We start from the raw sequence: 15,698 nt of genomic DNA on the forward strand, positions 1-15,698 counted from the left end.
CCTTAGAGATATTGATCCAGCCTAGTGAATTACTGTGGCACGCCAAGGGGGCAGTAGTCCTTCAGTGTTACACCAGAAATACAGGAGTTGGTTAGGAGTTCTACAGGAGTAAGACACGCCTAATCACAGGAAAATCAATGTGCATGGGACCTGTTGACATTACTGACAGTAAAAAAGATCTCATGACACAAGTAGGCCCGCTTTAAAGTAATAAGTAACATATACTTTACTGGTTAATACATATCACAATAAAAAATAGACCATGCAATTAAAAAATGTACCATGGCTATTTTCTTGAAACTACAGAATGTACACTTTAAGAACACCTAGATGATATTTCCCTACATTATGGGTGGAGTAGACAATGCAACTGCAAAGTCTGAACATGGGAGATTCTAAAGATAGTATTACAGACCATGAGAATTAGTTGGCGAGGTTTTAATCCCACTGTCAAAACAGTGAATCGTGTGAGAAAAGAACCCAGACAGATTAAAAAGTGCAGAGTTGAAGAATAAGGGGTGCTCGCGACTAATCTTTCCCCTCGGGAGTTTTTTCATATCTCTTTGTGTAAGCGCTTTCTTTTCAAGGTAGGATTTCGGACCACAAAAGGAAGTGTCTGCTATCAGACGTTTAATTGCCTGTTTTGCCATCACTGAAGGCTGCGTTCATTCAACTCTCGCAGCCTCAAGCACGGTGTGTATTGAAAACACAAAACATCATTGGAAGTTTTATGGCAGTAACATTGCGGGGATAATGTTTAGGCTATATCACTGACTTGTGTATGCATTTTAAAGAAACAGGAGTAGGATACAGAAGCGCCTCCTCTTTGCCGCGCATCATTTATTTCTAGAAGTATGCCTGATTGCGCAAACCTTTAAAATAATATAAAATAACTGTGAATGCCTTACCACAAAACAAACATTCACAACACCACATACAGTGCAAGTTGCACTGTGACTTTGCCTTTGTTGATGAACATGTGGATTTACTTTGCTTGTTTTCATAGTTCTTAGTGTAGCGCTTCAAAGACTCCTGCTGGGGTGGCTGAGCACTCTACGGTTCATAACAATGTAGATTTTAAATTGAAGGAGAAGATAACAGCAGAGATATTTGCAACAGGTCGTGTTATTTATTCTTTAACGTGCATAATCATATACATGAAATGTTCACGAGTGAGCAGAGGAAAACGAGGAAGTTGGAGGTGGGGGAGTAAATCGAGGCGAGAGATAACTGCATAAGGCGGGTAAGAAACATTGGGTGCACTGCACCCTTGTGGGTTCGCTTTACGAAAGTTAACGAATATATTCCCCTCGGTATGCTACTTGTTCCCAAAGTAGAAGATCTGGAGGCCTGGAGTTTACATTATACAATTAGCCAGTACTTTCATAAGCAACTTGGTAGGTAAGTATCTATGCCAAATAGCCATAACATTTTCTGATTTTAAGAGTTTCCTTTTGAGTTTCATGTTTCTGTGACCTAGGTATTCATTATCTAGAAATAAGTGCCTTAGATAGATAAACACAAGTAGACTCATGACCCTCCACCCTCATTGGGCAGCGTGCAGATGATGCTGTCCAGGCAGCTGCACGAGACAGAGGGGCGAGGCCGTGTGTCCTTCAGGAAGCACTGGGCGGAGCCAACTCGTAATTGATGGCAACCATTTGACTAATCTCTTGGACTCAGATACATACACACACCAGGAGCGAGGTCTGGCTCAGTCACTGTTGACGTCCTCTGTGTCATCTCAAGAGGTCGGGTGGGACACATCAATCCCAGAGGCTCTCAGTGCCAGCCAAGAAGGAATGAACTGCTTGAGATTTCTTCAGTTCTAGAAGCAAGCCCCACCGCCAACAAAGCATGTTTGTGTTAGGACAGGGTGAAAGGTAAGTTCTTCTAGAGTACAGCATGAAATATAGGCAGAGACATCAAGAGCAGAGGGATTGCACAGCAAACCGATGGAAAGCACCTCGACATGACTAAACATCGCCGGCGTGTATTGACGGGAAATAACCTTTCAAGGGAGGCGTCATTTGCAGAATTTAAGTCCTGCCATCTAATGCGTTTCCTTGTTTCGGAAAATTGCACAGTTGGTTCTATATTTGCGTTGTAGTTGTGAAAAGAGCTTTTTTGTTGTCAATTTTAGTGCAAAATATTTTAAATAGACATCGGCATAAGAAAATGCAATTTTAAAAGATATTTAAATATGTGGCAGATGGGCGTTTGCTCCTGTGTAAATTTAAAAGGTCAGCTGTTTATATATCTATTTAACCGTATTAAGAATGAAAGAGTCCGCGCATGAACCGGTTGATATTTGCTTTTGCTAATCAAATACAGGTTAAACCAATGTTCCGATATCTCACAGATAATCATTGGCCTTTGGCTGAATGGGGCTTTCCTGTAGCATTGGCGACCCTCTAGGGTTGGGGTCCTCTCTGTACCGCAGGGGCCTGCGTTAGGCCCCTGAATTTGTCAGCAGTTGTTTAACTGTCACAGATCCGAATAGAATCAAGGAAATTGCTCTCAGTCTCTCATATCTGATAGATATTAACTTGCATACTGACTGTCTTGTGGGGAGGGGGGCACACTGAAGGGTCGTGGACCGCTGAAGGGTTGGGCCCCACCTGCGTTGGAGGGACCTGCATTACGCCCGGGGAGGTGGGGGTGGGGAGGAATAGTGGTCCCTCGTAATCATGGGGAAACTGCTGCACTAATAATAGCCATGCCTCGACTCATGCACCAATAATAGAGCCATGCCTCTACTCACAGGTTCCCAAAAGTGTCATTCTTTTTGCCCCCATCCTCTCGTCTATTATTCCTTTCTCCCTTCCACTCTCTCCTGCCTTCTCCTTTGTCACCCTCTTGTCTCCCATTTTCTTATAACACCCTCCCCCCTTCTCTTGCTGACATCTTTATTTCCAGCACCGTTCTCTTCCCCCCCATGATCGTCTTTATCTCTTTTCTCTCGCTTCATTCTCCTGTTCTGTCACCTTTCCCCTCCCTCTTCCTTGCACTCGCTTTCTTTCCATTTCTCTTTCTTCCAAACTTCACCCTTCCCTCTACTCCCCCTATAACCAACCATCAGTCCTCATCAAAGAGTAAACAAAGAATTAGGTCATAGGCTGGCGCTGTGTTAAAAAAATAAAAATTCTGAGCCTGGGCCCCGGTGCCACCGCACCAGCTGCACTACTAACAGATGCGCCTCTGTTTGGCAGTCTCCCTGAGGACTGGCTGTGCTGATGCTGTGTTTTGTCTGTCTCTCTGTCTAGGTTCGGGCTGGAAGCAGGCTCAGTGTAAGCACCGTCGCCCCCGCCACGGTGTTTCTCAATCTCTGCCCGCAGTTCACCTCTGCTCACGAGGGAAGGCACTTGTCAGCATGAAGGCGCACTCCTGCATCCCGGCGCTGCTGCTCGTCCCCGCGTGTGCTCTGCTGGTGTTCGGGCAGGACAACGGGTCCCCTGTCAGACCGGCCTCCAATGGCCAGGCCACGGCTACCGGGGCAGGGGCTACCCCCGTAACCTCCGCAGCAGGTCTGGACCCTCTTTTGGAAACTTCTAACGTTGCTGTGCCCCAAAACGGCTCGAAGACGCTAAAAACTGCGGGGGCCAGGCCCATGTCCCCTCCAATGTGCACGGGACTCCTGGAGATCAGGAGCTCCTTCAAGTACTTCAGCACGGTGATCTCGTGCCTCGTCTTCGTGGTGGGAATCATCGGCAACTCCACGCTGCTGCGCATCATCTACAACAACAAGAGCATGCGCAACGGGCCCAACGTCCTCATCGCCAGCCTGGCGCTGGGCGACCTGCTGCACATCATCATCGACATGCCCGTCAACACCTACAAGGTAAGGAGAGGCAGGTACCGAGCAGCGATCGCAGGTAATGGGTGGCGCCCGCTGACCCCTGCCCAGCTCCACATACGGACTGAGCAGCACAAAGTGCTCACGTACCGCTGCACGCAGGTACCGTGCTGCACAATGCACCAACTGCCCCCTACCCAGGTGCCCCTCAGGTCCCCTGCACAATCTTACACAGGTACTGAGCTGCCTGTGGCACCGACTGACCCCTGCACAGGTGGCCTTAATATCCCCTACACAACTTTACACAGGTGCCCATGGTACCGACTGGCCCCCGCCTAGATGGACAAATGTAGTAAAAGGTAGACCCCCCCCCCCCCCCACACACACACACACAAACACCTCTGCACAACTTTACACAGGTAATGAGCAAAACATGGCACCCAGATTTATCCCCAGAGCTGCACACAAATACTGAGCTGCTCATGACACCGACTGCCCCTGCTCAGGTGCCTGTCAGGTCCCCCAGGTACTAAGCTACACATGGCACTGACAGGCCCCTGCGCAGACAGACACGGGCACTGAGCTGCCCATGGAACTTACTGGCTCCTCCACAGATGGAAACGGGTAATGAGCTGCCCATGGCGCTGACTGGTTCTTTCACAGACGGACACAGATACTGAACTTACCATGGCACTGAGTGGCCCCTGCATAGACGGATACAGGGACTGAACTAACCATGGCACTGACTGGCACCTGCACAAGTTGACACAGGTACAAAGAGGAAAATGACCCACCCCTCCCCCTGCAAAAACACACAGGCACACACACACCAGTGTGAGACTGGGACAAATAAACAGGGCCGGGCTCCAACATAAAAGCCCCCCCCTCCCATACCTAAACAGACAGTTGAAAAAAGTGGGACACATTTGCAAATCAAGACGGTTTTGAACTTGTAAAGTCACGCTATATGGGTATTTTGCACGGCACGGGAAACTGCATGCATTCGTGTTTGCTGCAGGCAATTTTTGTGGCAGTATTGAGAAAAACAAGTTAATCCTGGACCACCGGGTGATAAAACAGTCCCACAGACTTCTAAAAAAAAAAAACTGGCCCGAACTTTGTCAGACCAGCCCATCGTGCACTTCCTCATTGCCCAATACCCCAGCCTGACCCTGCCACACACACAAACCCTTCACAGCTTCACATATATAATGAGGAACACATGGCACCCGCTTGTCCTCCCTCGCTTTACAAAGCTACTGAACTGCACATGGCACCGACTGGCTCTAGCAGAGATGGGCGCAGGTTCTCTAAGGTTGAAGTTCCCACATGCCCCCTGCACCTACTGACTCCTGAAGAGAAGGCCGCAAGTACTATGAGGCAGAGGTCCCCACATACCCCTGCACCTAGTGTCCCCTGAACAGATGGGCACAGGTAATGAAGGCAGATGTCCCCCAAATACCCTTACACTGCTTTACACAATGACTGAGCTGCACCCGGCACCCTCATGCTGTGTACAGCTACACACCGGTATTGGACATTTCATGACACACACACCTCTCAATACAGTGAAACAGAGGCACTGAGTGACACACGAGTACTAGATGCCGCATGGCACTAATCTACCCATGTCCAGCTAAACACAGGCTTACTCCTGGACAGCACATGGCAGCGCACAGCTACATGGATGTTTTGGGTGGCATGTGATACCCAAGGGTGCTGGTAGCACCTGAAACCTATATGCCCGTTCAGAGCCACACACAGTTTCCTGACAGAGCTTGATACGTCTACATGGGCAAAAATCAGAACACCAAATGAAATGGGGATTCCATCTAGGTAAAGTAAAACAATAATTAAACCAGATACTATATCATGGCATAGGTAAGGTGTTGTAAAGTGCAGAAAGATTGCTGAGTGAGCTGTAATGACACAATCTGTGTTCTGCAAAACACGAATCTGAATTCTGCGTGTTCCTATTCAGCCTTCCATCCTTCCCAGGTCCTTAAAGCATGCTGTCAAATGGGTACTACTAGCATCTATTTTTCAAAGCCTCGAAATGACCAAAGTCTTTTTAAAGGCTCTTTTGAAAGAAATGTTAGTTGTTTACTTTTTATATATCAAACCGTTTCATGTTTATATCCTAAAATGCTAACCACTAGACCAGCTGTTAGGTGGGTATCTGTGACAAATGTATGTTTTTGGCTGGCAATGCCATTTTTAAAAGCAACAATGTCTTTTGATTGGGGTTACATTACTGTGAAATTTTGTTTGACGTTATTGGAGAGGAAATGCTGCCTAACGGCCAGATTGCGGACTTTGTAATCAGGAAATACTGGTTTGAGTCCTGGGTTCACTATTTAACTAAATTGTGTGATCCTGAGCCTATCGCTTTTATCCCAGCGTGGCAAACACTAGGAGCGCCTGGAAGCGATTCATTTTGCAGAGTGCGCTTTAAAAGAAAAGGATTTAAAAGGTGTTTGCTCCTCGTAGATTGTGCAAACGTACCCGCCCCCTTCTCATTTCTCCACACACCGTTTCTGTGTGTAGACAACCATGGGGGAGTGTATCACCTCTTATGTGCAAATATGTTGCATGAAAGTGCCCATGCGTTGTCACGTTCACTAATGTGTAGCCACTCTCTAAACACTGATTGCCTTTTTTTACCTGCAAACTGTAAGTCACTGGATCGAATCCCAGCAGAACAGGTAAATCTAGTCATCCTTCCAAATCGACAAAATTAACAGCGCGTCTTTCCCAGGTTGCTGAAATGAGTACCACCTATCCGCCATCTTTTACGAGGTTGGTGAAATGAGCACCACCCTTCGTTTAAAAGCGATAGCTACAGCAAGTCTACGTCTTTGTTACTGTTATTTGTGGCAAAGTGAGCAGTGCATTGTGGGATAGGCTACGTGTGACTGCCTTCAACAGTCGGCCCAGTGACAAACTTTGCAGGAAGGAGACAGTGCAGCAGATGGCTCTACCTAAATAAACAACTTCCACGGAGACCACTGGAATTGGAATTCCACTCCTGGGACATTTGTGCATTGATGCTGACAAATGTTTCTGCTTCCGGGTGCCTGACCTTTGTCCTGAAAACAGCCCCAGATACGCCCTGGTGGGGGCAGCTGACATCTGCCACGTGGCTGCTTCTGCATCCAGTGCTGGCAACCCGGATTTTTGTTGGAGGCTTCGTTTTGAATTGGATCATATATGTCTAGTCAAGTGTAAGAAAAAAGGCATTCCTTGCTGGTTAGTTGAAAATACAAACTGACACAATTTGAAAAAAGGCATTACACAAACCAATGACAAAGGCAGACATTACAGGAAGTTCTGACATGGTGTACGACTGAACGCTGAAATTGACATTAAATATAGTATATTCTTCCTCAAAAAGATAGGCCTTATGTAACCAGTTTCAAAACGTTTTATGCACCACACAGAACACTTCCAGGAAGGGGGCCCAGGGTACATGCAGAATGTGCCCCCTGCAATACTATTTGCACCTCCAGCTCAGTCCGACGAAGAGTCTCCAGCCGGCCAGCTTATCAAGCACCAGCCAGACGGAATGCAAACAGCAAAGGTAGTGGTTTCAGATGTCAGGAGTGCAGTGGTCCAGTGTTGTGGTAATCTGCATTTCATCAGTGAGGCAGCAGTCGCATTAGCCTAGCAAGGTAGGATGTGATTGGCCCTGGCACACACACGGAAAACGTACCCTTTGCTGCTGAGTTAACAAAATACAGCAATTATCAGGGTTCAGTGGCCCCTCAGGGCCCTGGTGCCACTGTACCTGCTACGCCAATTGTATCTACGCCCTTCAGAGGTGGGTTGGGGGCACTCTCAAAAACATTTTTGAGTGCAGGTAGCATGCCAGGAGTTCTCTTTTACGTAGTTTACATGGGCTAATGTGTCTCTAAACTATTAACAGAAAAACTAAAAGAAGCTGTCTTAGATCCCTACATTTTATTCCACAGAGGCACCGGTATGTTTGCTTTACCACAACCTACCAGTGCTGCATTTACAGGGCCGTCTAGTAAACGCATTTAAGGGCGGAAATCCTGATAACCACACCATTTCCTCAGCATGGCGCTCCGTGGTCCCTCTCCTCACTATTGTAGCAGATTAACTGCTCCATGACACACTGACTCCCCCACTTAAGTCCCAGGGGCTCGGAATTAGCCCTTTCTTGTCCATCTAATTACTTGTGGCAGGAGATTTCAAAGATACAGTTCTGACAGCCCACGGCGAGTGCTGCCCCCGGGTCTTGTTGGAAAGGGGCGTGGGGTGTGGGGGCAGGGAGTAAGTACTGTAGCTGGACAAGGCGTCTAATTGTGAAAGAGCGCGACACGCTGTCAGGCAGCAGTCGCCAAAATCGCCTGCAACCTCCTCCTCCTCATCATCTATCTTTTCAACTTTAAAAATGTCAATCAACTTTATAGATAAAACGAGAGGAAGGAAATTGAAAAACCTACCCGGGGTAATGGGGCTCAGGTAATCGACCCTGGAAGGACAAGTCTGCCTAGCATATATTTGAACTCCTGATCTGAAGAGTATGCATCCAGAATATTACTCTCGGAAGTATTCTGCCGCCAACTGAGAGCGAACCCCTGGCTTTGATGCCCTCTGCTTCGTTTGTCACCAGATTTACTATCCAATCCCCTTTTAAATCTACAGCACACAAGCACCCAATCTCTGCATGTCTTTAGTCTTGTTTGTTGCACGCGCCCTCTTTATGGAGAGATCACAAGGAAGATGAACATTGTACAAGGGGCTACTGCTGGCCTCCCAAATAAAGGCGCAACCACAGAGCATCAACGATGCTCACTAAATCATTAATTAATCCCCGTTTTCAGCCTCTTTTTGGTACATTGGCAAGATTGCAGCCATTTAAAGCCTTCCTGTTCAAGGGTTTATCCTAAATGAACGTGGTCAGTCCCTGCCACTGAGTCTACTTGAAACCATTATGGGCTAGCTTACCTTTCACAGGGTTCTAAGCCAGCCCGGAGCTAGTTTGTTTAGTGTGTGCCTTGGGGACAAAGGCTCTCCCTTCTTCAGTCTCCTCCCACTAAACAGTTACCAGGTCACTCCATAGCAGAGGGATACTCATTTATGGATCCTTGGTTTTCCCTTGAAGTAGGTTTGGCTAATCGATTAAAATTAACTGACCACAAACACAACTCACAGAATGTAGTGCCTTGGTAAATTAAACCAAAAGACTGGAAACAAAGCTAGTAAAACATTCTACACTGTCGAGAATGCTGTTAGAACATTCAATTCTGCCGCCACTAGTTCACACGAGTGCTGTTTTTCTTTGCACTGTCACCTGGCAGTATTACTTTCCATTTGTAAAAGGATATATGTAAAACAATTGGGGGAAATGAAAAGCAATGCTATGTAATCTATAAGTACCCGATGTAAAATTTTTGGATCACTAAAATACTGGATGCTGACATGAGATCTCGGAGGGATTGAAAATTCTTTCCTCCAAAACACTTCAGTGTGTCAGAAAAGAAGTCGGACAATAACTTGATCTGGTACTGTAAAAAGTAAGTGTGAGTATGAGAAAATAACAACAAGGTTAAATCCATGAAGAATGGAACAGCAGACACTGAACTGCAAATTTATCAACAGGCTATGGACAAAAACGGATTCCAATCCCAAGCCTTTACATCCATTCCTGAAGTTGCACTTACCAACGCACTACACATCTTGCTTTTTTGAAGTACAGCAGGTTATGGCGCCAGTTCACAGCACGCTGCCTGTACGCACACACCACACCACCCACTCTTATTCGCCTGTGGAAGTTCTGGTGTAGCGTACTCTTAAAGCATTACCGGCCTTGCGCCTGGCACTAAAGTCATAAATGTGGCTATGTCTGGGACAGACATACTAGTAATTGCCTGCTTTCATTTGATCGTATTTCCAAATTAAGCTCTTAGTAGCACCTTTAGCCAGGGACTTGACCTCGGTGTAACACTGTACATTGATTTCAATGGTTACCTTCTGCATTGTTGTCAACTTTGATATGGTAAATAACCACAAAATCAGTACAAACGAAAGCCCCACCAGGCCTCCACCCACACAATGATGAGGCCAGAAGTAGGTTAATAACAATGGCTAGAACAAGAACCCGATGTTGCCTCTGCTAGACATGCGAGTCATCAGACCTTGCTGAAGTGATTTTAGCACAAACTAGACACAGAAGAAGTGCACAGAGGCATGCCTTCCACTGTACTTTAGCACCAACGGATGGCAAAATAAAACAAGTATGTGCCGGGAGGGGGTGAGGGCCACCACAGGAGCACCAGGCACAAGGGGGAGTGGGAGGGGCATGCAGCAACATGGGAGGATGTGGGATTGAGGAATGCTATACAGGCAAACAGTAATAGGAACAGGAAGAAAATAAGACAAAAATAGTCTGCCAAAGAACAGATAACAAACCAAAGCGCAATCATACAGTACTTGGTTCCTGCTCCCTGAGAGAAAGAAGGAGGGACAAAGAAGCAGGACTGACTAATAGCAAGCAGGAATTTTTTAAAGACACAAACAAAGAAATTGCTTTAAGCCCACAAGAAGTAGTATACTCAAGTATACAAGAGGTTGTACGCTTACATGCAACCTAAAAATAGACCCTGAATCCACTGCAGCTGTTACACTCTCATGATGTTTCCTCCTTTTTTTTGCCTCCTGTTCACAGCCTTTTCTTTTTTTCCTCATGTTTTCAGCTCCTCCTTTTGAGGCCTTATAGCCTTTTCCCCATGCTGCAAACTCACTTGCTTTCTAGCGGCCCCACTACTCTCTCCAGCCCCTCCACCACCTGGAAACTCCTCCTCCTTCTCCTTCCTGCTGCTACTTACTGTAGGCTGCAGTGCAGACCCCCCCTAATAAGTAGGTTCTGTCTGGCCATGCCTGCCCACCTTACCAGTACCCAGACTTCTGATCAGAGATGGCCCTTGTGGACACAGCTCTGACCGTGTCCTGAGGCTTCCAGCCTCACGCTTCTACTTCTTTCCGCTGTCTTGTACTTCTCCTTTCTCAGCTCTTTTAGTTTTTGCTCTTAGCTCTTTTTTGCCTCTTTGCCCATTTTCCTCTCCCTCACGAACTCTGACTTTTAAACAACTTTTTTGCCTCTTCACTCTTTTTCCTCTCACTCTTTGCACTCACACTCAGCTTTTTGCCTCTTCCTCCTACTTAATGGAGGCTGTGTGCAGCAGGCACACGCAGTGTGTCAAAAGAACATTTTTGCACACCTGTCTCTGCCCCATGTGCACCTGACCTGTGGCCCTCCACTCACCCACGGCACCCTTAGATGCTACTCTGCAGCAGCCCTCCAAGGCCTGAACTCCAGCCTGCCTCACAACACTGCAGCCAGGCCTCCTGGCCAACACAAAAACTGCATTCTCCTGCATCACCTGCCAGTTCTCCTGCTTGCCCCCCTCCTAAACCCCTTCAAGCTTCCACCCTCCCCTCACAATATAACACACACAACCATACACCTCACACCACCCCCTCCCCAGAGCTCTCAGCCCACCCAACCATCTTTCTTCTTAACACCCACCTGCTCATCAGACATGCCAGCGAAGTCTGGGACCTCTTGTACGACCCCTCATCAGACCTACCCTTCCTGAACGAAATCTGTCTCACCCCGCTATCAACCCCTGACATCACCATGGCTAAGCTCCCCTCCAAATACAAGATTGTAAGATGGTACAGAGCCTGAGTTGAGTATTAGCCATCATCTTGAAAGAGAAAATCCAGTGTACCACCATTACATCTGCAAACACTAATCTCTTGCTGGAACACCAAGCCTTTAAACTGCACATCTCCAACAGCTACACCCTGGGAGGAGTCCTAATATACTGGCCTCCCAAACCATGATCCAACTTCAGCAACACCATTGCAGACTTCATTGCCCCTCTGGGGCTCGACTCCAGCCCCTCCCCCCCCCTCAGCGGCCTCTACTAGGACCTGGAGGGCCTCACCAACCTTAACACCATCATCCTCCTGGAAGACCTGGCCATACTCGGACTAATCCCAATGAGTGAAGGACTCCACCCATGCATATGGACATCTCCTTGACCTCTTTTTCACCAATTTCAACAGCATCTTGGTGGTCAAGGCCAGCCCCCTCATCTGGACTGTCTGCATACTCATCCACTTTGACCTGCTCATCACCCACCAATGCTGAACAGCACCTCCAAACAGTACTGGAAGAAACTGGAACAGGATGCTAGTTGAACCATGGATCACAAAACCTCAAGCCCACCAACCATATCACCACAATGACTCTCATGATCCATCTCCAACTTCAATACCTGGATCACCTCCTGCACTGCTGCCCTGGCTCCATTCAAAACTACTACTGCCACTAGGACCACGTTGCAAGCAAGCTGGTACATAACAGAATTTAAACTCACCAAACACCACTGCAAGCAATTCAAATCTTGATGGAGACAGACCCACAATGTAACTGACAAAAGTACCTACAAGTCAACCCTCAGAGACTACCACCATCAAATCATAACCACCAAGCAATCAGCAGTGACTGAATGCATTGACGAAAGCACAAACAATGCCAAATAAATTTTCACCAGAGTGAAGCATTTCATCTGACTCACATCCGGCTCTACAACTGTCACCCATTCTCAGAGCTTCTGCACACAACTGCTCCGCTATTTCAGCTAAAAGATCAGGAACATCTTCAACAACTTCAACCCTCAGACAGACCCATCCACCCTCATTGCCCTCCTGCCCAGAGAGGGAAACCCTCAGATTCTGCCATGACCTCCTGGGCCACCATCACCACAGTGAAAACTGCACAACCATGCTCTCCTCTCACTCAGGAGCACCATTGAATCCCTGCCCACACTTAATCTCCGCCAAAAGACTGGGCCCCGTCTAGAAAGCTTTGACACTGATACTCAGCAATTCCCATCAAAACAGTCACTTTCCTGGATGTGTGATTGCATGCCAACATACCTCCCCTTCTGAATAAACCATCAGCAGTCTCAAAGTCCCTGGTTAATTGCTGACTGATTGATTTCCATGCTGCCCTACCCTGCCAAAGTCCTGGAGATAGTAATAACAAATGGCCGGCTAACCACCTGAACAACAACTACCTCCTCAACCCCACCCAGTCTAGATTCAGCTCAACTACAGCAACAAGGCCATTCTTATTGCCACCGCACATGACATACGACTGATCATGGACAGGAAAGACACCACAGTTCTCATTCTACTTCACTTATCTGCCACTTTTCACACTGTCTTCCATCCCATGTTCGCCTGATGCCTCCACAAAGCTGGCATACTAGGGCCTGCTCTCTGCTAGCTCTGATACTTCCTTACCGGATGCACCCACTCAGTCAGCCTGGCTCTCTACACATTGGCTGCTGCTATTCTCATCTAAGGAGTACTCCAAGAATCATCTCTCAGCCCCCACACCTTTCAATGCCTACATGTCACTTCTCACCAACATCATCCGATCCCACAGAATCAACATTATCTCCGGATGCTGAGCTCATCCTTTCTCTCTTTGACAAAGCATCTGGCACTCAGACTAACTTCACTTCCTCCATGTCTGAAGTCACCAACTTTCTGAAATTGAACACAGACAAAACAGAAGTGGTGCTGTTTGGCAAGCACACTTCTCTGTGGAACTGTACATGGTGGTCAGCAGATGTTGGACCAACACCCTTCTCAAATAATCAAGCCTGGAACCTGGGTATAATAGTGAACAGCCAACTCTTCATACCCAGTTAAGTTAACTCTGTCTCATCCTCTTGTTTCTACACCTTAAAGAGCTTTAAAAAATCTTCAAATGGATTCTCATCAGCACATGCAGAACTGTCATCCAGGCCATTACCCCTAGCAAACTGGACTACAGCAATTCACTCTGTCAGCATCACTGCCTAACTGACCAGAAGACTTCAGGTCAAAGAGAATGCAGCCCCCAGACTTACACTCAGGCTCCCAACCCACACACACATCATGCACCTCAAAGAGCTCCAACTTGTTCCATGTCACACACTTCAAGCTTCTCAAACAATTGTACTAAGTCTTGCACAATCTAGGTTCCTCTTAACAGTTGCTTCGATATTCACACCTAGACCAGAAACCTCCACTCAGCTAGCTTCCTTCTTGAACACTTGTTCTTCCTTGTAACTTCCTCTCAAATCCTGGAATGACCCACTCCCTCATCAGAGCTGCGTCCTCGGTCCTTGAGTTGTGCAAGAAGCTGAAGACGTGGGTCTTTACCTAGACTACAGACTCCTCCAACACAGCCACCTTCTTACCTAGCACCTGAATAGCCTCCCGGGTGAGACACATGCTCTACAAGAATTCATAACATAACATGTATAAAATAACATTCCAGAGATGAGAGGAATGGTCAGCATCCCCGAGAAAGCAGAGTCACAGGCTCAAAAATTAAACGAGGGTGACACTGGCTATGTTTAGAAGCTGAGATTCTGTGAGGCAGAATTAGTGATCAATCAATCTATCAATCAATTAATAAACTTTCACCGAGTGCACATTTTGTGAACTGGCTCATCACTGTAAATATTAGGACGGAGTACTTAATTGATATTGAGCCTTAAGCAGTTCAGAAGCACTCTCTTTGTCCTCCCAGTGTGCCAGGGAAACATATTTGTCAGTCTAAAAAATTATCATTTTAGGGCTGATTAGTGAAGGCCGATACTTAAAGAACCAAGCACTGGCAAAGTCAAAAGATTTTGCGTCGGGCTCTATGCTATTTACTTTCTGAAAGCGTGCTTGCATTGGCAATCACGAATACTGTTCTATTGATTTATCAATTGAAAATGGCCAGCTGCCATCTTTAAATGGTAAATGGTACATCAACAATAACATTTTAAAAATGTCCAGATTTGCTGTCAAATTGTAAGCACAGGTGTACCTGCATACAATCATAACTGCAACCAGCTTAGAATACTTTCTATTGCATTTTATTAAAAAAAAATCCAAAATGCCCACCTCTGAGGTATGCAGATGGCAGTCATCTTGGAACTTTTTTATTTTATAATTTAATAAAATGCAATTCAAGATGCCAGCCTGTGTGATACAGGAGTGCTTATGCTGGGTAATGCACTGGCACCATTCGTTAGATTTTTTGTATTATATTTTATTATTATTTTACTGGTCCACTATATCTACCAGCCATTTCAAAGGGTAAATTAAAAATGTCTGCCCAGGATTTTGCACACTCGGAAAGTAATCAGCAGTTGCAAAAAAAACCAAAAACCTGCAAGGAAGGGGTGCGGTGTGGAAAAGGGCGGGAGAGCCGCAATCGAGTTATGGGAAAGTGGCGAACAGGAACAGATAGAGTGCAGAGGTCGGTGAAGGATAGAGGGAAGGTGTAAGCAGGGAGACAGAGGTGAGAAAACTATCTATCATGCTTTGGAATGCATAAAAGGTGGAAGAACGCAGGCACAGCTGATCTAATGCTTCCATTTTCTTGTGATAATGGCATTACTCCTAGCCCTACTCCCTCGCCTTCCTTTTAAACCAATGAGGCCTCCCGCCTCCCCCTAGACCCTCCCTTCCCCTTTTAAACCCCCCCCCCCCACCCTTATCTCCTCCTGTACAAAAACCAAGCCCAAGCAGCAACTCGGACAGTCCGTACCGGGAGGGCGGGAGGGAACGGAAAAGGAAGGCGAGGGAGTAGGACTAGGAGTAATGCCAATATCACAAGAAAATGGAAGCATTACCTCCTGTCCCTCCCTCGCCTTCCTTTTAAACCAATGAGACATAGCAAGAAAAACACAGGAGACGGACACTGAGTTGCAAGAACCTTTATTCATATCCTGCACCAAGGCCACCAAAACACCCTACCCCTATTACCTCATAGAGGATAAGACTCGTTGACCTAATACCGACTCCAAATTAC

General features: G+C 46.7%; 1 protein-coding gene across 1 annotated transcript in view; it reads left to right on the forward strand.

The window, feature by feature from the left end:
* The first annotated feature begins 1,551 nt into the window (after positions 1-1,551).
* The window catches only part of EDNRB (endothelin receptor type B), a 148,565-nt gene continuing 134,418 nt past the window's right edge, over positions 1,552-15,698 (forward strand). Inside the window, exons 1-2 of the mRNA XM_069205223.1 lie at positions 1,552-1,883; positions 3,267-3,841. Of these exons, the coding sequence (XP_069061324.1) occupies positions 3,374-3,841 (468 nt within the window). The 5' untranslated portion in view covers positions 1,552-1,883; positions 3,267-3,373. The remainder of the gene's footprint in view (positions 1,884-3,266; positions 3,842-15,698) is intronic.

The sequence above is a fragment of the Pleurodeles waltl genome, chromosome 8 (assembly GCF_031143425.1).
Source record: "Pleurodeles waltl isolate 20211129_DDA chromosome 8, aPleWal1.hap1.20221129, whole genome shotgun sequence".
Classification (NCBI taxonomy): domain Eukaryota; kingdom Metazoa; phylum Chordata; class Amphibia; order Caudata; family Salamandridae; genus Pleurodeles; species Pleurodeles waltl.